The sequence below is a fragment of the Kwoniella bestiolae genome, chromosome 7 (genome assembly GCF_000512585.2).
Source record: "Kwoniella bestiolae CBS 10118 chromosome 7, complete sequence".
Lineage (NCBI taxonomy): Eukaryota > Fungi > Basidiomycota > Tremellomycetes > Tremellales > Cryptococcaceae > Kwoniella > Kwoniella bestiolae.
The window spans coordinates 424781-448034 of record NC_089247.1 but is presented as its reverse complement, the minus strand read 5'-3'; the positions used below and the strand labels follow the sequence as shown (position 1 = coordinate 448034).

The window sequence follows — 23254 nt, the reverse complement described above, 5'->3', positions numbered from 1 at the left end:
CGTCATACCACCTCCTTTCTGCCAGATCTCCTTTCAAAGATCTCCTCATCGGCTTCGAATTGGCGCAGAAGCATTGACGGCGCATGTGTGGCAATAGCGGCTAGCCAAGGTATAAAGACAGAACAATCAAGTATTTATCACGACACGTACTTCTGACCTAACTCACTTTGTTCATCCATATACATAAATTTATATTTATACGCCTTGCAGTTTCGTTTCTCTGGAATCCGAAATGAGCGATCACATCACGAACGACACTAACGAAAGTGACGATGTATACGAAGTTTACCGGGATATGTCAACGTTCCGCATTGATAAAACCTACTACACCGGCTGGGTCAAACTTGGCCTCTCTAACGTCCGAACGAAACCCACCAACGATGGTGCGGATGATGGAAATATCACGGACACAAGTTTCCATATTCGAGATGCTCAACCGTTTTGACCTTCAGAGGCTGCGCCCGTCTCCAATTACCTCTCAGGATTGTTGAAGGATACGAAAGTATCAGGGTGGACCGCCGAAAAGATGCCATTGGAACGATATTATGTGCCGACATTGTCCGGTCCACTCAGAAACATCCTCACTGGAGGCGGATCTGGACTTTCCAAAATTGCGTTCAGTAGGGAGTTAGCCGATGAGATCATGTCTAAAGAGGGGAAGGAAGGGACTCATACCGTTCATGGTAGGGTTTTGGGAGTCTATCCTGTAGGTCTCGTCCTTTCCTCCCCGTAACTTGATGTCCCGAGCTTGAGCCTGTCACGAGACTATGTGTGAGAAATGCTGACCATATGGATCTTGGAACGACGGTATCTCTGAGGGCCCTCCCTCTCAAGCAGTTTGGCGTGCATTTAATAAAAGCAGCAAGTTTGTAGAGCTAGAGAGGCAGAAGATAAAGGAGGCGAAGGAACGGCAGATCAGTGAACGGTCCCAGTGCATTGCAGCAAGTGATAATGAAAGTAAGCCAACTGCTCCTGAGACACATAAAGGAGAGGGTAGGCAAAACGATCCTCCTGACCAGGCTATGGTTCAAACAGCAGCTGACACAGGAAGCAAGAGGACCCCCTTTTGGAAGTCCTGGAGGGCTCCTTTCCATTCTTGAGTCTGACAGTTACCATGTTTTCGTTTAAACAGGACATTGATGCATCCTTTGTGTAAGTATTAGAGATTGGATCCATATCAAAGGGGCTCAGAATGAATATTACGCCTTGACAGATGATAAACGGAAAGGACATCTTTTGCCCACGACCTTAGCCCATATCCTACCGTGCTTTGCTTTCACATTCTATACGTGAGTCCCACCAACAGTGCGCGACGGACAGATGAGACAAATCATGCCAAAAGGGAAGGAAAAGCTGCTCGTGCTGATCCGAAGCCACATTTCATTTCGTATCAGACGAAACGACATTCCGAAAGTCCGAAAGAACTGACTAAGTGGGGTGTATGTTCTAGTCCTGAGTATCTAGAGCAAGCCTGCGACGCCACAGCTACCCAACCCCATCGAGCTGCTTCACAGGATGGGGTGGAAAGGTCCCAGCGAGAGATGTTTCTGTGTATTGCTAGGGGTCATTTGTACAGTAGTCATATTTTGATAATGACAGCAAGTACGATCGCTCGAACTATCACAGAAGCGAATCAGGAGTCTCTTCCGTGTTTCTACGGGTCCAGACCATCCTCACATCGATTGGCAATTCGAGCTATGCTCCTTTATTGTACTTATGTGACGTTTACACCATATCCCTCAGAATTGGAAATTGCAAGTCGCATTCCCGTTGTCATACCTCCTCCCTTCTCCTCGTCCCTTTTTAGTGGCGTGCTTCTAACTTGGGTGGAGCAGAAGCCCTTTGCCCAGTTCCTTCCGAAGGGGATGCTCTGACGAGATGGTTAAGGTATATATAGACGCTTCTTGGCTCCTGAGTGATCCGTTATTAACTGTGGATTTCTTCAAGTTCATCTCCAGTATATGGTCACTCGTAACTCACTTAATTTTCTCGTATCGTCCATACATATCGATCGATTGCAACATGTCCGACTCTATCAAGGAATTTTACAAAGGGAACTCAGATGGGATGGTGATGGTCCTAGGCTCAGCATACTACAAAGGCAGCGTGAAGCTCGAGATCTCTGATGTTCGAACTTCAAACACTGCAACACAGGGTAGCAGCACAGAAGATAAAGACTGCACTACTAACGTGCAATTCAAGATCGGATCGGTTCATCCCGTCTTACCTCCCCTGCCGTGCCCAGCGCCCATCTCCTCTCACAGGAGTTACATGACACGGAAGTCCTGAACTGGAACACGAGGGAGATACGTGGTGCAGAATGGCATGTACCGACTTTCTATAACATACATAAGATCCCTCACTCGGATCTTAAGCCAACCAATGGATCTGATCTATCGAACGTCGGGTTCGACGAAGCTTTGGCACAGCAGATCATGTCTTTGGAAGGGAAAGAGGGGGTGCATACTGTTCAAGGAACGGTTCTGGGAGTATCGTCGGTGAGTCCTGTCATGAAGATCTTTGCGAGGACTATCTGACGCGAACGCAAATATTGATGGGTTTTTTGATTTAAGAACAACCCTCTAAGGAATACAAGAATCGATGTATCCACCGTCCGCACTTCGTGGCACGTGAATTATCGAGACGGAAGGAGAGGGAATCACAGAAACAAGCTGATCTTCAGAGTGGTGTCGCGTCGCAGCTTGATGAAGGCGGAACTCAGACTGAGGCGAAGACAACGGATCTCGATGGACAAAGCGGAACAGACGAAGGACCGCAAAGCGAGGTGGGATCTCAGAGCTGGGAGAGACTTTCGGATTGGGAAAACCTACAAATTGGTTCCGCAACTGACGTTGAAAGTATGACGACAGACCTTGAAAAGGAGAAAGAGCAAAGTGAGGATGGAGAATCACACCATTCTAACGAGACAGTAGTCAGCCACACGCAACACAATGAGAGCAATGGAAAAGGGGTTTGGAGTTACTTCAGGAGATCGTTTAGGTAGATTGACCTTGACCTGATTTTATATCTGCTTGGAGCGGGTCATAGTCATGCATGCATTGTCTGTAGGATACTGAAAACTGAGAGGCATTGGAACTAATTTGAGTCACTGTTTCTGCGCCGGATCAGCTGCATGAACGGATGCATGTAATCTTCAGATCGTCATACACATTGTGCATACTGCCTATGGGGAAAGTATACCGCTCATTGAGAGAACTTGGTGAACAAAAAAATTTGGTTCCGGACCGGCTAATTCAGTAGATTAGCATTGTTATATTCAAATCATCATGAGGTGTCAGAAGAATAGTTTTCATCATGACCCCGTGACGCGGCTAACCCAATGACGGCTTGTCAACCATCTCAGGATATGGTCCGGATTTTTTCTTACAGACTATATGATTCAGGCTCCCTGGGGTTACACATTCAGCGGCTTCGAACGCTCTCAAAAAAATGCCGCCGTGGCGCGGCAATCATGTATGCAGCTTTGGACTTACTTGCAGCGACGACATACTTCTCACCACATTAATCAATTCGATCTGTCTTGATACAAGAAAGGAGAAAATAATGATATACATCCTTCCAATTGTATTCTCATTGAGAGGGTTTGTCAATCTTGTGCCTCATGATGTTTGATACCATGTGTTCCTTATATGAACGGGGATGGTCCTGATTCCGGTTGACCTGATTGAACCTGATTGTTGGGTCCCTGGATGGGAAACTCGGAGACAAGGATAATTTTGTGGAGAAAAGTGTTTGATGTTATCCCTATCCTCAACCCGGCCCGCGCGCCCTGGCAATTGAAAAAAAAAAAAAGAAATGAGAAACGAAAAAACAAACAAAAAAAATTGGTTGAATATAACAATGCTTTTGAAGATCCAGAGGATCGAACACGAGTCTAAAGAGCACTCGTGATGAGCCCACACCACAAATTGCGGTGGGCTCCGCACACCGTTGTTACACGAAAGCGCAGAGCCGACGACAGCGCCCTAAATGATGTATATATACAGCGTGCGTTAACCCTGGCATACATTTCCTTGCGCATTTGCACCTCATTGTCTTAGCATATGTCGCATTCGGTAGTCAATCGTTCAGCATTACATGCCCTCGGCTGATATCTTCAGGTCCAACCCATGCATGTATTGTAATAACAAACATTGTCGATTGTTCACTTTTGGCTGCAATATCACAAACGCAACAATTCCTTATATGATTTCCTCAGAGGATCTTTGAGCTGCTCACACCAGATACCAGAAGCAGGGGCGGTATGAGAGGAGTGCAATGTGGACCGAGCAACGTCTGCTGGCTGTAAGAGCTCATGATAGATGATAGGATGTCAACCAGCCTTGTAGATCTAATGGAAGGAGAAAACTCACCAACCATAACAAAAGTATAGTATACTCATACTCGTAACTGAAAAAAAGGTGGAGGTCCTTGTGAGCCTCGGCGTTTCTTCATTGAGATGTCTGTCTCACCTCTGCCCATCAAGTTAAAGTATTGATAAATGCAGTAATCCCCTCTGCACCATCAACCCCCTCCCCTACCCCCCCAAGGCCGCCAGATCGCTAGATTAGATTATATCACCATGAAGTAAGTCTTGCGTTCATACTCGATACTGCTATCTCTTTCAACAACCAACTGCTCAAGTAACTGTTATCTTCCAGCACGATACGCGAAATCAACCGTATAAATGAAAGAGAGTTGCAGCTGGGTGTAAAAGGATCATGGCATGACGAGTACAAAGGTGAGCCGGTACTTCCATTTCTAGGGTCCTAGTATCTAAAGAAGAGCACAGCTCATCTGACGTGATGGTTGTATACTAGATTCGGCATATATCTTCGTTGGTGGATTGGCGTTCGAGCTTTCCGAGGGAGATGTTATTACCATCTTTTCACAGTGAGTACTCTACCACTAATCATATACTGTTCGTCCATCGTTACAGATCAACTTCAAATCAGACTCCCACCCCCTGGACTGCTATCAGATGAGGGAGGTCGCTGATTTCTATCCGATTGAAATCGCTATAGATGGGGAGAGATTATCGATGTAAACTTACCGCGGGATAAGGAAACCGGTAAAACCAGGGGATTCGGGTTCCTGATGTATGAGGATCAGAGGAGTACGGTGTTGGCTGTGGATAATATGAATGGTGCGCAGGTTTTGGGACGGACAATACGGGTGAGTGGAATCGTTCTTTGACAATAGCTATCTCAAGGATGTAAGACTGACTTGCGTCATCCCACCACATGTCTAGGTCGATCACACGAGGAATTACCGTCAGCCAGGTAAAAGGAATGACGAAGGGGAGTACGAAGAGCCCGAGGAACCTACTTATAATGCCATGCCACCGGTTCTATCAGGTATGTCTAATCTGTTCATCATCTTCTAACTATCTCTCATCCCTCCCCATGGCCGCATCTGGAGGTTGAAATGGCTTTGAGCTGACTACGTATATCATAGATTCCGACTCTGACGATTCCTCCGAATCAGAGAAGGATAATCTAGACGAAGAAGACCCAATGGCAGAGTTCATTCGATCCGAGAAGAAGAAGGCGAAGAAGGCTTTGACCCAGGGAGAGAAGGGGAAGAAGAGGAAGCACGAGGGAGAGAGTAAAGAGGAGAGGAAGAGGAGGAAAGAGGAGAAGAGGTTGAGGAAGGATGAGAAGAGGCGGAAGAAGGAGGGGGGAGTTAAGGTTGAGGAGGAGGAGGGCACGCATAGACGTAGGGATGGAATATCGTCCCCTAGGAGGAGGACGGCGGAAGATAGTAGGAGATCTTCTGAGGATCGAGCCAGAGATGGCAGGTCAGAGGACAGACGAAGACCTGAAGATATCAGGTTTGACGATAGGAATCGAAGGGCGAATAGGGATGATTGGAGGGATGGGAAATTTGAATTGGAGCGAGAACGAGAAAATAGATCCAGAAGGGATGATGGGCCATCCAGTAGTGCTAGAAGATACGATCGAGATGAACGATACGACTCTCGTGATAGGGATGGGTCGGATAGGAGGAACAGGCCGAGAGAGGATGATGATAGAGATAGAAGGTATCGAGAGGACGAGAGGGATAGGGATAGAGAAAGAAGGTATAGGGATGATCGGGATAGAGTTAGGGATAGGGGGAGGGATGAACGTGATCGTGATTACAGAAGGTGAACAAATTACCTATTCAACATCACTCCAACACCATGTTCACTCGCTGCAAGTCAACTGTACATTGCATGAAGATGCATAATTGTACTATCATATCGCACACCGTGGACCCTAGACCTGACATGCAGACAAGGGATGCATCAAGGTAGAATAATGATAAATGCATATAGCAACCATCAACCAACTAAACTACCTATATCTGCGCTTGTGTTTGCGACTCAGCAGCATTGACAGTACCCTCTGTCCACTCAGCGGGAGTCATCTTCCTTGCTGAGGTAGATACTGATTCTGCCAAATACCCATACTTCTTTGGGTTGGTGTAGTATACTAAATAATTCAAAAATATATCAGCGTGATCGAACGATATGACCAAGAAATCAAAAATCTAAGGGGTTGTTTGAGGGGTATTTGTGTATGTACATTATGCCATGGATATCCCATCGTACTTTCAACTCATAATGAGAAATGACCCAACTCACAAATATCATTCTTCCTCGTAGGCTTCGCATCCCCAACCTCCCTCCCAATGAATTTCTCAGGGAACACCTCCCTCCTCAACGAAAGGTTATTATGATACACCGCCGTGACCTTTCCTCCAGCGTCCAATACAGACTGAGCAGAGGCTTTCGAGTACCTCGACAGATTCAACTCGAGCTGGGGTAATGGTAAGTCCGGGTTGGGTTCTCCAAGGAGTTTGATACCTGCGAATCCTGATAGACCGTGGACGGCGTTGGACTGGACGATGGTGGATATGCCGATGGGGAGGGTCGGGTCGATACGGCCTTCTGAGATGAATTTCTGGAGGGTTGAGAGGGACAGGGGGGCGTAGGTCTTGGATGTGCTATATCATCCATCGATTAAATATTAGTATTTGATGGATTGATTATTTGCTCACGGTCTACGGTGTTTGGGTTTGGAGATATACGATGTTGGGAGAAAAGAATGATAAGACGTCGCCACTCACAAATTGATGAACCCCCTCTTGGGTACCTTCCTATGTAAAGGCGTTTGACCACCTTCAAAACCCAATCTCACACCTTTACCGTTCCTTGCCTTTTGACCTTTATGTCCTCGACCTGATGTTCCGCCTCGCTGCGATCCTGGACCTCGACCATATCGGATGTCCTATCAATATATCGGTGATCAGCCTTTGATTGAAATTGCTCTATAAGGGTTAGCTGGCAAAAATACCCACGACGTGAGTTGATCCTTTGGCGGGTTGCAGGTCACCTAGATGAGCGAAGGAGGAAGCTGCTCTTGATGATGATGCGCCGGATGACGGGGTGAATAGTTTTGATGAGGATGATAGGAGGGATCGGAGGGGCTGAGTGAATATGTTGAGCGACATGTCTGAATAGTTTAACAATGGTATGGGTGTAGGTGTATGTATACTCTATTCACCGTTTGAAAAGTCGAACAGAAGTGAAGTAATACGAGTATCCATTAACATCTCAGAAAGGGAGAGGAAAACACCTTTGATAACCCCCCTTATCCTTATCACTCTACCAGACATTGCCACGTCATGCTTCCTTTTTCTTCGCTTTCTATCTCTACATTCTACCCCGACTCGCACTTTTGCTCTGATCTTTGCTACTAACAACTTTTTATCGCAACAAGCTCATTCATAGCCCTCACTCATATACACCATAGCTTCACCGTGCATGCTCAGAGCTCTGACACGTAGCATAGTCGGTACAGCATACATACAATCTACTCCCCGAGTCCTACTGGCGAAACCCAATCCTTCTTATATCAACTATCATCAAATTAGAAATTTCAGAATGTCCGCTCCTGCCGCTGCTGAACAAGCTAATCTCCACAAGGATGAGGTGACCGGAGAGATGGTATCCAAGTCGTAAGCTGCTTCCTTTTTCATATTCACAAGCGACTCGCAGTTGTGTGGTCAGGTGCTCATCTCTGTTGAACATTATCAGCGAGCTCAAGCGAAGACAAAAGGAAAGAGCCCTAGCAGCCAAGAAAGCCGAGAAGGCTGCCGCTCAACCTGCCGCTGCTCCCAAGGCTGATAAAGGTCCTTCCAAGGCTGCTGAGGCTGAGATGGATGCGCATGTGAGTGGATATTACCTCTCGAACATGATGTATACATGCAGTGCATCTCGTTATCTATTCTGTCGAGCTTTGCTATCTCCGGCAATATACCCCTTCAGAGCCAAGCTGCACAGAGACCAAGCTGATATCATCTTCTCGTATGACATAGGCCTTCCGAGAACTCCGAATCAAGGAGATTCAAGCCCTCAGAAAATCCCAATCACCCAACCCTTACCCTCACAAATTCAATGTCTCTCAATCTGTACCCTTGTTCATCAAGGAATGGGGAGTCGAAGGTAAGATAGCCAAGGGTGATCATGTATCGGATGTTAAGCCTGTGAGTGTTGTCTTATCTGAGACGGTTCCCGTGCCCGCTTGAGGAGGAAGTTATTATGAGCCAAGCGTCTATCAGAATGGTGGACAGGGCTGCTACGGGAAATGAGGCGTTGATGATATCGGTTGAAGTGATGCTAACATGTGGTTTTTATGGTTTTTAGATCTCCCTCGCTGGTAGGGTCATGACAATCAGAGAATCATCCTCCAAACTCATCTTCTACGACTTGAAGGCGGATGGTGAGAAGGTGCAAGTTTTGGCTCAAGCTCAGTGAGTATATATCCCTCTCATCGGCTCCGTTCCGTCCAACTGCTGTTATTAACATAAACTTCACGGTCGGTGTCACCGTGTCAGTCCAAGAATGCACCTTTCTTGACATATGCTGATTATCCATTGGTGATACGTAGAAATGCCTCCTCTCTCGAAGAATTCACCTCCTCCCACTCCCGAATCCGACGAGGTGACATCGTAGGAGTAACCGGTATCCCCTCTCGAACCAAGATGGGAGAACTCTCCCTCACCATCTCTGCTATTCAACTGCTCTCCCCCTGTCTGCATCAACTTCCAGGACGAGAGGGTGTGCAAGACCAGGAGACAAGATACAGAAAGCGATACCTCGATTTGATCATGAACCCTCCTACGAGGGATATCTTCATAACCAGATCAAAGGTTGTCAACTACATCAGAAAGTTCTTGGACAACCTCGGATTCTTGGAAGTGGAAACACCAATGATGTCTTTGATAGCTGGAGGAGCCACTGCCAAACCCTTCGTAACGCACCATAACGATCTCAAGCTCGACCTCTTCATGCGAATCGCTCCCGAACTTTACCTCAAGGAATTGGTTGTGGGAGGGTTGGACAGGGTCTTCGAGATTGGACGAGTATTCAGAAACGAGCAGATCGACATGACTCATAATCCCGAGTTCTCCATTTGTGAATTCTATATGGCCTATGCGGACATGTACGATCTCATGGATATGACCGAGTCGATGATCTCGGGATTGGTCCAGTACCTCTACGGAACCAATAAGGTCACGTTCCACCCTCAGGGTAAGGGCGAGGGCAAGAAGGCTTACACTGTGGACTTCTCAACTCCTTGGAAGAGGTTTGATATGATTGGGGAATTGGAGAGTCAGTTGAACGTCAAGTTCCCTCCAGGGGAGACTTTGCATGATGAGAATGCCAACAAGTTCTTGAGGGAGTTGTGTGAGAAGGTGCGTTACAGTTTCATCTCCCGACATATGACATCAATATACCTATGATACTGATATATGCATCGTAGCACAACGTCGACTGCTCCGAACCCAAGACCAACGCCAGATTACTCGACAAAGTGAGTTCTGCAATCACCCCTCACACATCCTACCTGAGTCTCAACTCTCCGGTCATGTCTGCCATATGCTAATCATTCACCTCTTAAACCCCCAGCTCGTCGGCGAATTCATCGAAAACCAATGTATAAACCCCTCGTTCATCGTCGGTCACCCACAAGTCATGTCCCCCTTGGCCAAGTACCACCGATCCCGACCTGGATTATGTGAGCGATTCGAGGCGTTCATGTGCACCAAGGAGATCTGTAATGCCTATACCGAGTTGAATGACCCATTCGACCAGAGGGATAGGTTCGAGGAGCAGGTCAGACAGAAGGAGGCGGGTGATGATGAGGCTCAGGGAGTCGATGAGACTTTCTTGGATGCGTGGGTTTTTCGTCGTTGCTTGATTCAATCTCACACCTCAACCTTCCGAAACATCTTATTCCTCCCCCTTCAGATGAGCGTCCCTTATCTTACACACAGGATATTCATGATATTTGGAAGTACAACGCTTACATGCTATTGGACAATCTCACAGCCTCGAATACGGTCTCCCTCCAACCGGAGGATGGGGACTGGGTATCGACAGATTAGTCATGTTCCTGACTGATTCAGCCAACATCAAGGAAGTCTTGCTCTTCCCAGCTATGAAACCTGTCGGAGCACCTTCCAACGAGGCTGTCGCTCCTTCTGTGCCTTCTACCGAAGCTGCCAAGGATGGGACTACTGTACTCTAGATGATGTGTGATAGATGGTGAATATAGTATATGATGCAGGTACTATTGAAGGGTCCTTTCTCATTCATGCATTTATCGATATTCACAACAAGGGCATATATCAGGGTACGATTCGCTGTTGGGCTTGTACATTATACATGAGCATATCTAAATCATTCGTTCTCACAAGACTTATCGATATCTCAAGGACTAACAAGGAGAAACACAACACGTCGACGAAAAGAAACACTAATCAAAAATCAACAAAGCCCAAGCCCTCATACAGGTACAGAAGAAGATCGACCTAACGATTCACAATTAAACTTTCGAACCTTCTTCCCCTTGATCATCCTGCACCGACAACATCTCTCCCCCACCTTCCTGATCTCCCGCCTCAGCCTCAGCCTGAGCAGCAGCCACAGCCGCCACCCCCTCCGCCATCCTCCTCATCGCCTCCTCCAGACTCATCTCATTCCCATCCTCGTCCCTCAATCCAGGTCCCGCGCTGGGTAACTCCAGCAATGCCCTCGCTAGACCTTCATGGGAATGGAGATCCATGTGTGTGTCCACGCCCTCATCCGTTTTGGAAGATAGGAGATCATGCGATGAGGCGAGTCTGGCGAACTCGTTATCTACTTCTGAATGCTCGTCTAATAACATTCCTTGATCTTGCGACTGGATTTCCTGCTTGTGCGAGTACGAGCTGGATGGTAGAAGTGTCTCTAGTTCGTCGGTATTGCTAGTTATATTGGGGTCGATTTCACCCTCGGCCAAAGGTTTATCGTTCAGTTCCATCATCATCTGCTGTTCTATCGAGGGAGGCTCGGGATCTTCATTGATGACTAATGGACTTGCACTACCCATCTCTGAGCCGGAAGTGGCATTGGCTCGAGAACCAGATTTGGTAGTTCCACTTGAAGTTCGCTTGGTAGATCCCTTGAGTACCTTGTGCTCTTTCACCGGACCTTTGAGCTTACGATATCTGTTGTAGATATCTGGATATTTCACTTTGAGGGCGAGGGCAAGCGGAGGGGGCATATCGGGGTTGAGAGATGTTGGGTCGGAAGCGACTTTGGCGAGGTACTACGGACACGAGAGGTCGTATTAGCTACGACAATCATCATAAATGGTACAGCACGATGGGAAACTTGAAGGGGATGATACCGATCCATCGCTGAGCAGATGAGATGTTTGAATGGCAAGTCATACTCACAGCCTCCTTCTCTTCCTCTGGAATACTGAGCACCTTCCTTATATCATCCAAGCTTTTGCCCACCTCGATCTGCTTGGTCAACCAATTATCGATCGATTTGGGTAATCTTCCACCTTCGAGATCGGCATCTGAGAATGGATCTGAGGAGATAAGAATGATCAGCTGAATTATCCAAAGCTAATTTGTTCAATCCCACGAAGATACCCATCGATGACATTCATCTTATAAGACGCCACTCACCATGCCCCTCATGTCCCCAATGATAAACGACCTTACATTCCCCACTCTGCAACTCGCTCAACACGATCCTACTCGCACAAGCACATTTCACCGATTTCTTCGTGTTCAACCGTAGTTTCTCTTTCGGTAAGGAAGTCGAATGTTTCGATTCGTAGGTCCCCGCATGATGGCATGTGAACGTGACTTTCTCAAAGACGGGTGAAACCCTCTTTCGACGACGGGTTTTCAGGGGGGCTGCGGCAGCTCGTTCTTCGGGGGTCATTGCTGTGAGTTATCAGAGGATCAGCCTGGTGTATGGATCTAAAGGTAGATGAACAGGTTTATGACAGATGATTACACCAGCGCAAAGATCCTATATCCAGAATTTTGGTACAACGTATGGTTTGGTGTATTTACAGCAGTATTGTATTCGAAGAGGGCTCAGAACACTCACCTTCCAAGCTCCTATTATGAGCCCTAATCCTACTCTGCAACCTCTCCGCCGATCGCTTATCAGGCGTCGTCGTCCGTCTCTGAACGAAATGGCACCAACTGCTCTCGGCATCCAACCATCTAAGAAACTGTGTCTTGTCTTGGAACAGCAAGTAAAGGGGTAAAGGGGTAGTACCAGCCTGTCTATCGGGTTTAGAGAAAGGAGCAATATGTAGCGGTGGATTTGAGATTGGGTTACCCTCGCATCCAGGAAGAGTATCATCAACTTTGGTTTTTTTCCTTGGTGGTTCACTGCCCCCTTCCTCCTCTTCCTGTGCTTGTGGGGTAGAGCCATCCTCAGGAATGGGAGTTTCGATCCGTGTCAGAGCAGCTACGGCCTGCGCGGCTGCCTCTGCCGCTGCCTGGGCTTGTACATGGTCTAGGGACGCTTTGATGACTGCGTCAATATCTTCCTGAGTCGGATGTCCATGATCATCTACATGGTCCTCGTTTTCACCTACGACCTGGGTTGGGATGTTGTCATGTTGGTGAGGGTCGTCTAGTGCTGATATGGAGTTTGAGAAGAATTCGCTGGATGCTTCGAGGGCTGGGTCGATGGCGAATGAGGGGATGTCGTTGGCTGCTGCTAGGTTGAGAGGTGAGTGAGAGTGTGAGTGGGATTGTTGATCGTCCATGGTGATGGCTTCTAAGTGGACGTGAATAGTGGAGGGATGTTTAATGTAATGAGATGGTAAATGGTAAATGGGAGGAAAGAAGAAGAAGAAGGTGATGGTGAAGAGGTGATAAGTGATAAAGTGATACCGTGAATAAGGAAGTGACATCAAATGAAAGAGTAAACAAAAGTTAGTGGGTTGGGTCAGGCAAACCGGTATATTTCCGAAAACACCGATTGGGTGGCACTCTATCCCCATTTGAACCAAGTGGAGGTGAACCATCATGAGCAGTGGTTGACGTCTGCGTACTCGTATCTGTGTTTGGATCCATATTCATGTTTAACCAATGTTGAACGTTCCTTCCTTATTCCTCATCATCAACAGCATCAAGAGAACAAGGTGTAATCACGATGTCAGACCTCTCATCAAAACTTGAGCCATTTCTGCTCTTGGCCAGGTCCACCAAGGGTGCAGCGGCAGCTAAGATAATCATGGACGCTACTGCCGCGGTAGGCTCAGTCTTCCTCCGTAATGAGTATCAAGCTGACTCCTACTCTCATAGCCTGGAGTGTACACCTTCTCTGAGTTGCTGGAATTTCCAAACATACAGGAGGTAAGCTGGACGAATGCATGCTACCTGTAATTCACTAGCTAATCGTCAACGTTGCAATCAGCTCTCAATCGATCCAACATATCAGAATCATCATCGACTTCTTCAATTGTTCGCTTATGGTACTTTAGCAGATTATGAAAGTGAGTAGCTATGAGAGAGTTTATTGCCTTAGAAGATCGTAGCTAATGGATTCAATCATAGCCGCAACAAGCTCATATCCCCAGCTGACACCCTCTCACATCCTCAAACTCAAACACCTCACCCTCGTTTCACTGGCATTGACACATAGAGTGAGTTTCTAGTTCACACACATTACCCTCATGCTACACACCAGCTTATACGTTCCTCGACTCAGTCATTACCCTACGACCAGCTCTTATCTTCTCTTCGACTCGATACGATCCGTCAGCTGGAAGACCTGATCATCGACGTGATATATGCTGGATTGTTAGGCGGGAAGATGCATCATCATGAAAAAGTCCTACATGTAGATTGGGTATCAGGAAGAGATTTGCAGGAGAAAGACTTATTGACTGTACAAGAAGGTTTGGTGAATTGGTAAGTCACCTTACCTCAATGTAATCGAAACTCCGACTCAATCGCTTCATCGTCTAATGCCGAGCGATGGTGGCTGATGTCTGATGGTAAAACGCAGGTGCAAAACCGCCGATACCCTCCTCTCAGCACTTGACACCCGTATCCTCGAGCTCAAACAGTCCTCCGCGCAGGAATCAGCCCGATCCAACGAGTACAAGATATACAGAGACAGAGAGTATCAGATCATCTCAACTGAACTGAAAAATACCAAATCGAAGTCGAATCCCTTCGGAGAGAGAGATAGAGCTTTCAGACCCGCTCCTCCGCCTGGAGTAGGAGGATTCAAGGACTTTGGAGTCGGGGGAGAGATTAATCAGGACGCGCTGTTAGCTGGATTGATGGGTGGCGCAGGCGGTAGTGGGAGATTGTGGGTGTGTTCGGTTTTTCCATAATTGTTTGACATATCCAGCTGATTGTTATTTTCGAATAGACTCACACGTAATGTTCCGAGTCCTGATGAGTTGGATGGAGTGAGGTCTTTCAAGAGGTCTAGGGATTAGCCGTCTACTGTATTTCGAGTCAAGCTCATGATAGGACGACTATAGTGTCTGAGACAATTAGAATGGATAAGAGAGTCTTACGATTGGATGAAAAGTAGCATGATAGGACAGTATATTGTTTGTAGCATATCTTTGTATATACATATCGATGAACACCATGTAACATACTGTGACATATAAGAGTTCATGCATGAGGGACAGAGAGATGGAAAGGAATATAGAACTGGAAAAGCAGTACTGTATACCTTTCGCGATTCTTATTCTAATGTATATGGCCTTGGCCCGCCCCGTCCACTGATAACGCAGTTGGATGGGGCGTGGGAGGAACATCAAAAAGTTGGTCAATCCGAGTGCTAAATCCGAGTGCTCTTCAGGCTCGGGTTCGAATCAAGAATATAATTGCCACCTGAGGGTCCTACCCCTTTTTGGCCCCGATACCCCACAATCGTAGGGGTTTTATATCGTCGGAGATACATGTTGTGATCTTAGAGAATCGAAGCTTCTGTCACTTGGCAAACTCATTGACCTAGTGAAGAGTCGGATAGTAGATTAATGAGACTACCAGAGTCATTCATTCATTTGTATAAAATATACCATGACTATAAAGTACTATAAAATTCATCAAAAGTCCATTAACGATCCAACTAAAGGATAAAGTTTCCACTTTAACGTGTGAAACTGATTTAAGCCAAAACCTCCCATTCAGGCTGAACGTCCTCCTCATTCACCCAGACTACCTCCCATTCCTCCCCGTCATCGAACCCTCTTTCTACTACATCGGACTCGGTGGTGTCTTCCTCATCGCAATCCGTCTCGGTAGCCTCCGGTGCGGATGAAGTTGAGGTGAAAGTAGCTGAGGCTGTCACCTCAGATTCAACGGAGCTGGCTGAAGAAGTAGGGATGATCTCATCGGTAGAGGAAGAAGCTGAAGAGGTTGGAACTACTTCCTCGGTCTCACTGGATGAGGCAGTTTCGACAGGAGGAGGGTACGCGAAATCCGTCGCAGCAGAGGTAGGATCGAAAGATGCCGTGCTCGAGGCAGATTCTACGGCACTTGGTTCAGCAAGGTTCACATTACCTATAACAGTATTTGTGACAGAGGCGGTAGCGGTGGGGGCAGTAGAAGAAGCAGAGGCGGTGAGGGTCATGGTGATATCTACTGTAGTCCATGAGGTGACTGATTCGGTAGCAATTCCATTTTCGTTCTCCTCTACCGATCCGGAGGAGGAAGGTGAGGCGGTAATGACTGATTCGACAGCTGACGAGGTGGCTGAGGCTGATTCGGTGGGAAGAGCCGATTCAGCGTCAGAGGAGGAGGAGGGGATAGTAGACGATTCAATTGAAGAAGCGGTTACGGAGGGTGCAACGTCTGAAGAAGAGGCTGATTCACTGGGTGAGGGTGAGGTTTCGGCGGAGGAAGACGAAGAAGCGGTAGGAGATGGTTGACCGTATGATCCTGAATCAGCCGCAGAAGCTACGACCGAAGGAGTCGGGGCCGAGCTGGAAGATACATCAGAGGCAGAGGCAGAGGGGGTAACGGATGGTTGGGGAGCACCGTAGGTACCTGAATCAGCTGCGGAAGGTACGACCGAAGCGGAGGGAGAGGGGGAACCTGCTGATCCGGAATCTGCGGCGGAAGGAGCGATAGAAACTGAACCGGTCATTGAGGGAACTACTGAGCTAGAGACACCGGAGATAGAGGCGGTGGACGTAGTATTGATGGGGGCGATCACAGGAGCGGTGGCATTGACATCAATGGGGGTGGTGACGTTGACGTCGATTGGGGAAGTACCGTTCACGATTGGGATTGTAACGTTACCATTGGAATCCGTTCCGTTGATGGGGAAAGTACCGTTGTAGGATGGGTCGGTACCATTCACGATAGGAGCGGTAGAGTTGGTAGAACCTGCTTCACCTGAACCACCGTACCATGGGGGATAAGGCATGGCACTCTGAGCGGGTTCATCGGTTGAAGTAGCAGAAGCAGTCGCGGCAGGAGCAGTAGAATCATCGCCAGAACCACCGTACCAAATTGGGTAAGGGGCAGTGGTAGCTTCTGGATCACTTGCGGCAAAAGAAGAAGAAGCATCATCGCCCGATCCGCCGTACCATATGGGGTAAGGAGCGGTAGTTGCAGCAGGACCAGCCGAGTCGACAGGGGCGGATTCGGAAGATCCTTCATTGGATTGATCAGAGGGTGAAGAACCGCCGAAGGAAGTTTCATGCCCTGGTGCACCGGTGACAGCGGGTTCAGATGCTGAAGCGGAGGAAGAGCCAGAAGAAGCAGAGTCGCTTGAATCACTACCATCACCAAAGCTTGATTCGCTATGTCCAGGAACAGAGTAATCGGTAGATTGAGCATTATCGGCCGAAGCACTTTCGGTACCAGATGAGGACGAGGAATCAGATGCGGGAGTATCATCTTCAGAGTTTTCAGTAGACTCGTCACCCGTCGAAGTTGATGGGGAGGTCTGACTGTCACCTGAAGAAGACGTATCTGATCCTGTTTCTGATCCTGCTGATGCCGAGGGAGATGCCGATGCGGTTGAAATTGGTACATAGATGTTCGAAGCTGTTTGGAGATATGGGTTGGTAGCTTGTGCTGCCTGGGCGGCTGTGATGGAAGCAATGTTGATTGATCTGGAACCTGTTGAACCGGAGTTGGAAGCTTGTGAGGAGGTAGTAGGTGAGGCGGGTTCGAGATCGAATGAGGTGGTTATGGGTGATGAGGGGTATGAGTACGCTTCGTCACCTGAACCTGAGCTTGATCCTGAACCTGAGCCTGAATTTGAGCTGGAGCCTGAACTTGATCCAGAGGTAGGCGCAGAAGTAGGATTGGCAGGATAGTATGTTGGAGAAGCTGTTGCTGTACCGTCTGCACCTATGTGGACGACATAATCCCATGTACCGTCTGGTTCCTGCAATAACGGAAGGTATTTGTCAGTATGAGCTTCTTGTGCTTATACCCTCCCAGTCCCGCCCTTTTGGCTCCTGCTGTGGTCGTGCCGTGACATTGTGGTGAGTCTGTCTTCTGATTCCATTACCATCCTGTCTTCTAGGCAGCATCACACATTCCCTGCGCATTCGTCTCTCACGTTTCTACACCCCCATATGATCCATTCTAGCCAGAAGCAGCAGGACAAGTAGACTCACCTGAGTAGGTTCCAGCACCACCTCCAGCGTGATAGTAGGTAAATATCCCCCAATATTATTCTTCGCATAACTCTCCGCAGCCTTTTGAATCTCATCCATATATCCATCATCCGTCGAGCCTGATCCCTCGGCAGTCACAGTCGCAGTAGCCACCTGAACTTCCGTCTGAGTGTTCGTAACAGTCTCAGTGATGGGCGTGTAGATGGAGTAAGTCAACGTTTCATATCCCTTTGAATTCTCCAATAACGAGGAAAGGTATTCTGAAGAGACATTCCCGGGATTGGGATTGATAGTATCGAATCCTGAGTTGGTATTTTGAGAACCAGTGGTTGAATTGGAGCTGGATTCTTCGTACGGTGATAGACCATTGGTTGAGGCTGAAGCTGAGGGAGAGACACCGATTCCTGTGTATGAGGCTGAGGCTGAGGCTGAGGCTGAGGGGTCAGCGGAAGTAGATGAGGAAGCGATAGCACTAGCGCTGCTAGATGCTATCACACCTCCTGATGAGGATTCATGTACATCCCCATATGATCCTGATGGGGAAGCACCGGTATCGTCCTGACGCTTGGCGTTCCCATATATCCTTCTAAACAGGGGTTGATGTCGTCTTCTACCTGGTAGAGCTAAAGCTGGACTGACCAGCAGGGGAAGAAGGAGGAGTGAGGTAGAAGCGTTCTTCTGGATCTTCATTGTGTCTTTGAGCTATGAGGTTGGATAGGATAGGGGTAGGTGTGTGAGGGAGAATAAAGAATGTTGGTAGCCGCCTGGGCTTGGGGGAGTTCGACTGGCGAAGCTGATTCGGTCTGATTATAGAGATTGTAAGGTGGTTGATCAGGTGGACAGTCTTCAAGACTAGTCGATAGTATCAACGAGGATGATGATAGCACAAGCAAAGGTTGAGAAGAAGAACTTTTAGAAGAAACGAAAAGGTTAAAAGATCATCTTTGACCGAATGAACATCATCTTTCCAGTGAGCTAAGAGTCGACGTTTAGCTTTGCGCAAGTCTTACCTCCAATCCCATTCATCAGCCATGATCCAGAAGTTTTGCTCAGCACAAGCTGCGGTAAGTGTGTCAGTCCCTCATCCTCATAATGATATCTTACATCTGATGAGATGATCTGTTAGATTGATATGAGATGGCTTTACCTTACTGATGTGATATATCGAATGAGAACATGAATGAATAAGGGTGAATAGCGAACAAGTGACGAAGGTGTGAGCGAGTGCATACGAGAGATGGCTGAACCAAACATATACTATCACAAGTGCACGGTCCATGCCACGCGGAACGGAGAACCAATCAAACTCCTTTTTCAAGTTCAGCCTGATAGTTTTGCTAAACCTTTTGCTGCATGTATCATGCTCACATCTCATGTCAGGTCAAGTTTCGAGTTTTTGGGTCTTTTGCATCCTGCTTCAATTCGACATCTTAACCCATCTACAACATACATGACATACACCTCGCTCCTGATCTCATAGCCTAGCATCGAATCTTGATCAAGACTCCCCTACTCGAATCGATAGGGAAAAAATACATCGACCACCACCTATCCTTCACCATGGCCTCACCTACCCTCGCCTCATCCTCCCGAACCATCCTCTCCCTCCCCAGCATCTCATCCCTAGGATCCACCCGAGGAGTCCTCCACAGAGCACGACCGCCCCGAATCCCCGTTCTTCAATCCCCCCACACACCCAAAACACCCCTACCAACCAGCGGTACCTCCCATCCTGTCGATCCCAAAATACATGGTCAACCACCATCATCCTCTTCTTCAATCGTATTGGAAGATACGGGTCTGACATTCCACCACTCCCCTCCACCATCTTTACCGTCTTACACCAACGGTGCACTACCTCCATTGCTTCAGTGGGTGAAGGGTAAATCGATAAGTCTATCGGGAGAGGAGCAGGCGAAGAAGATGGTGGAAAGGAGGAAATACGAGGGAGAGTTAGAGTGGAGTCAGGAGTTGGTAGATCGCATGGTCCAGTTGAGGGCGGAGGGCAAGAGTAGGAAAGAAGTTGGTGATGCGTGAGTTGTTGCTTAATATGTGATTAGGCCATCCATTATTTCTCATCGAGATTTGTTATTTCCATCCGCCATTCGTCTACATGAGATCAAATACGCTCGGATGTCATCTTTATTGTATGTTCAGGTGTGCTGACCTGATCATCCATTGTTCATATCTACAGGCTACAGCTTCCAGCAGATCAATATCGATTGATCTCCCGAGTAGCACCTCAGACATCCGTACAAAAAGCAAGCAAGTTGACCGAGTTGGAAGAACAGAAATCCACCTGGGGATATAGAAAGAAGTTGGCCAGAGCAGTCAGGGAGAAGAGAAAGGAGTTTTGGTAAACAGTCTTTGTGTACCATCATTCATGCATCATACAATGTCAATCTACATCGATGGCCGTGTTCGTATCTGTATTCAATATTGACCAACTCCACCAGTCAAGATACTGAAGTCTCATAATGTACCAAAATATATCAACCAGGATTCATAATATTTACTGATGCGCAATCAAACTCGTCTATCTTGAGACGTGATGCTGCAAATTCTTGAAATGAGCTATATGATCCTCCGTGGCCTTCAACATCTCTTGAGCCATCTCATAAACCTGCGAATCCGTATCATTGTACATCATTGCGTTACTACGTTATGTGAAAAGCGAAAACATATCAGCTGATAGCGAAAGAAAAGATATAATGGGATCTTATTACTATTACTTACGCAAAAATCAACAGAACATCCCTTTCAAACTCCTCTATACCAGTTATCAACCCATCCTTGATCCTGGCTCGTATAGTCTTGAGATCCATAGGTCTCTTGATGATCTGATAATAATCTGAAGCTTCGCTCTTCTTCACTGGGTTTTGGAATACATTGCCATTCCGATGAGAAGCTATCGTATCGAGTAGAGAGTAGAGCAACTTCTGCGAAGATCGCTGTTCTCTCGTGGGCTTGAGTCTTGTTGAGCTGGAGTTGGGCGGAGTTTCGAATTCGCCTGAGACGTCTGCTATGGATGGGGTGTATCGTGGGGTGTTTTCAGTGTCGGATGCGTCTCTTGCGTCTGTTACATGGTGAGGAACCTATCAGCAAGCGATTCATAATGACAGAATTGAGTTGTGCAAAGGAGATGTAAGGAACATTCAAGATTCTCACTTTCGCTTGCTTGGGAGTAGATTTCACTTACTCCTTGCAGACGCTCTTGTTCCTCTCTTCTCAGCCGGTGTAAGCATTTCCTTCTCCTTCTCCTTCTCCTTCTCCTTATCTTGAACACCTCTACCACGCCTCGTAGATGTTCTGGTAGGTTTATTCTCCTCCTCATCTTCGGCATCTTCCTCAGCTTCAGTCTCAGCTTTAACACTTTCCACTGCCGCGCTCTGTTCCCTAACGGATTTAGAAACCACATCATCTCTCATTCCTCTGGTTTTGTTCGTAGTGGAAGCTGCCAAACTTCGCCTCGATGATCTACGTTCCTCCACTGGTGCAGGGGCAGGAGTAGATCGATTCGTAGAAGCTACAGAGGGGGCTCGACGTGAGGTGGTAGGTGATCGTTCCGTCTCTTTCGTTCGGCTAGACACAGGAGATTTCTTGATGTTCCTCGTCGATTCTCTTCTGGCACTCCTTCGTCCTCTCGTATTATGTACTTCCTCTTCCTCACTCTCCTCAGCTTCAGGTTCGGGTTCTGCCTCTGGTTCAGGTTCGACGCTTTCCGTTCGCGCAGCAGCAGTACTTCTTCTACCTGATCGTTTGGATGCTGGAGCGCCCTTAGGTTGGACCGAGGCTTTTCGTTTGTTGGACCTGGTTGAAGGAGGTACGGACTCTTTGGCATTTGGAGTAAGGGGTGAAGAGCGGTCAGACCTAGGAGCGGTAGAATGGTCGGATCGGACTGATACGGCAGGTGAGAATCTTCGAGGTCGAGGTGTCTTCATCGTCCTGATGTTCTCCTCAGGTTTTGGTTCAGCTTCTTCCTCTTCTGCTTCTTCCTCTATCTTCTCCTCTTCTACCTCCGTGTCTTCTTTGGGCTCAGGCTCTGTATCTTCCGCCTCCTTCTCGACCTCAACGGTACCCTCGTCTTCGGCCGCGGATTCTTCTGCTTGAGGCTCTTCTACATCTTCATCATCATGTTGTTCTTCTTGAGCCTCGGCAGCCCCATCAGCCATCTCGACGTCATCCGCTACCTTATCCTCCTTCTCATCCTTGAGCCTTTCCTGCTCTGCCGCTTCTTTCTCATCTTTTTCTTTCTCTGCCTTCTCTTCCTCCTCTTTCGATACAGGCGCATCCTCAACAGCTTGCTTTACAACCTCCTCCTCAGGAAACCAAGTATCCAAGAGCTTCTTCCCATACTTCCTAGCTATCGTATTCCTAATCTCCTTCCTTATACTTTCATCGGCTTCCCCATTTTTGAGAGAGGTTATCTCCCCCATCAACTCTTTGAACCGATTTTCATAGGTTGTTATGGTATTTTGCAGTTCTTCCATTCGTTTTAGGTAGTATGTTTGAGCGAGACGGAGGTGCGTTTTGGCTATGTTCATATATTCGAGCGTCAGTCACAAGAAACGTATAATGTATAGCATGCAAGAAGGGGGAAGAAGAAAGATATGCTTACCTTGCGGTTTCATAGCGTCCGGTGCAGGTCTGACCAATTTTCCAAATATAGATATCAGCTCAAAACCCGATTCATCCCTTGAAGTTGAATGAGGACGGTGAACTCACACGTTGATCTCTAGTCCAGCCATCAGCTCCATGTATATCCCTTCGCATGATTCTGGAGTGAACAGCTCTGGAGGTCGGTTGATACAGCATGGATGGGATGATAACAGTTTCGAAATAGCGGGCCAAGAGATAGCTCCCAGTTTGTATATCGCTTGAGACAACAACAGCTTTTCTTGAGTTGTCAGCTTGTCAGCTTGGGATTGTGTCGCTGTAGCTGTGCTGACCATGTTGAGTGTTTGTCGCAATTGCTATGTTGCTTAAGCAGATATCGTTCTGAATAAGTAGGATGGTGATGTTGTTGTTGTCGTTGACATTGTTGTCGATGTATCCACCAGACGTGTTTAGCAGTGAAATCTACACAGATCTGAATTACGTAATATGTGTCTGCCCATTATCACAACACATAAAGTGAGTTCCGCTGGTACCTCTTAGTCTCATGCTCCCTTACCCATAGGGCAGTCTTCAATAACAAGAGCGGCATGATTTCGATGCACCTGACGCCAATACAACAGTCAGAGAGCACCTTTCAACATTGGGGGACATGACCGAGAAGAAACCTTGCTTACCAA

The 23254-nt window shown here is 47.4% G+C and overlaps 10 protein-coding genes across 10 annotated transcripts; 6 read left to right on the top strand and 4 right to left on the bottom strand.

Moving 5' to 3' along the window:
* Positions 1-295: 295 nt before the first annotated feature.
* I302_108095 (uncharacterized protein) lies at positions 296-733 on the top strand (the record flags this gene model as incomplete). Its single annotated transcript, XM_019194132.1, has 2 exons — positions 296-383; positions 453-733. 2 exons carry the CDS (start codon positions 296-298, stop codon positions 731-733), a joined length of 369 nt encoding a protein of 122 aa, XP_019044255.1.
* A 1289-nt stretch (positions 734-2022) lies between these two features.
* On the top strand, positions 2023-3004 carry I302_108094 (uncharacterized protein; the record flags this gene model as incomplete). The annotated part of the gene is made up of 3 exons (XM_019194133.1): positions 2023-2155; positions 2203-2498; positions 2702-3004. 3 exons carry the CDS (start codon positions 2023-2025, stop codon positions 3002-3004), a joined length of 732 nt encoding a protein of 243 aa, XP_019044256.1.
* Positions 3005-4582: 1578 nt separating this feature from the next.
* I302_108093 (uncharacterized protein) lies at positions 4583-6152 on the top strand (the record flags this gene model as incomplete). The annotated part of the gene is made up of 6 exons (XM_019194134.1): positions 4583-4587; positions 4662-4741; positions 4821-4893; positions 5025-5175; positions 5252-5357; positions 5458-6152. 6 exons carry the CDS (start codon positions 4583-4585, stop codon positions 6150-6152), a joined length of 1110 nt encoding a protein of 369 aa, XP_019044257.1.
* Positions 6153-6342: 190 nt separating this feature from the next.
* I302_108092 (mitochondrial 54S ribosomal protein uL15m) lies at positions 6343-7497 on the bottom strand (the record flags this gene model as incomplete). The annotated part of the gene is made up of 4 exons (XM_019194135.1): positions 6343-6476; positions 6629-6990; positions 7114-7274; positions 7345-7497. 4 exons carry the CDS (start codon positions 7495-7497, stop codon positions 6343-6345), a joined length of 810 nt encoding a protein of 269 aa, XP_019044258.1.
* Positions 7498-7930: 433 nt separating this feature from the next.
* I302_108091 (lysine-tRNA ligase) lies at positions 7931-10580 on the top strand (the record flags this gene model as incomplete). Its single annotated transcript, XM_019194136.1, has 8 exons — positions 7931-8004; positions 8084-8216; positions 8365-8532; positions 8693-8799; positions 8937-9744; positions 9813-9863; positions 9959-10227; positions 10382-10580. 8 exons carry the CDS (start codon positions 7931-7933, stop codon positions 10578-10580), a joined length of 1809 nt encoding a protein of 602 aa, XP_019044259.1.
* Positions 10581-10877: 297 nt separating this feature from the next.
* I302_108090 (uncharacterized protein) lies at positions 10878-13118 on the bottom strand (the record flags this gene model as incomplete). Its single annotated transcript, XM_019194137.1, has 4 exons — positions 10878-11642; positions 11773-11912; positions 12013-12276; positions 12446-13118. The coding sequence occupies 4 exons, from the start codon at positions 13116-13118 to the stop codon at positions 10878-10880; spliced, it is 1842 nt and encodes a 613-aa protein (XP_019044260.1).
* Positions 13119-13507: 389 nt separating this feature from the next.
* On the top strand, positions 13508-14807 carry I302_108089 (uncharacterized protein; the record flags this gene model as incomplete). The annotated part of the gene is made up of 7 exons (XM_019194138.1): positions 13508-13606; positions 13660-13710; positions 13772-13850; positions 13912-14000; positions 14066-14268; positions 14366-14674; positions 14738-14807. The coding sequence occupies 7 exons, from the start codon at positions 13508-13510 to the stop codon at positions 14805-14807; spliced, it is 900 nt and encodes a 299-aa protein (XP_019044261.1).
* A 683-nt stretch (positions 14808-15490) lies between these two features.
* Positions 15491-18650, bottom strand: I302_108088 (uncharacterized protein; the record flags this gene model as incomplete). Its single annotated transcript, XM_019194139.1, has 2 exons — positions 15491-17725; positions 17961-18650. The coding sequence occupies 2 exons, from the start codon at positions 18648-18650 to the stop codon at positions 15491-15493; spliced, it is 2925 nt and encodes a 974-aa protein (XP_019044262.1).
* An 870-nt stretch (positions 18651-19520) lies between these two features.
* On the top strand, positions 19521-20320 carry I302_108087 (mitochondrial 54S ribosomal protein mL58; the record flags this gene model as incomplete). The annotated part of the gene is made up of 2 exons (XM_019194140.1): positions 19521-19993; positions 20155-20320. 2 exons carry the CDS (start codon positions 19521-19523, stop codon positions 20318-20320), a joined length of 639 nt encoding a protein of 212 aa, XP_019044263.1.
* Positions 20321-20496: 176 nt separating this feature from the next.
* I302_108086 (uncharacterized protein) lies at positions 20497-22912 on the bottom strand (the record flags this gene model as incomplete). The annotated part of the gene is made up of 5 exons (XM_065870594.1): positions 20497-20617; positions 20697-21036; positions 21160-22494; positions 22579-22607; positions 22686-22912. The coding sequence occupies 5 exons, from the start codon at positions 22910-22912 to the stop codon at positions 20497-20499; spliced, it is 2052 nt and encodes a 683-aa protein (XP_065726666.1).
* Between the last annotated feature and the right edge of the window lie 342 nt (positions 22913-23254).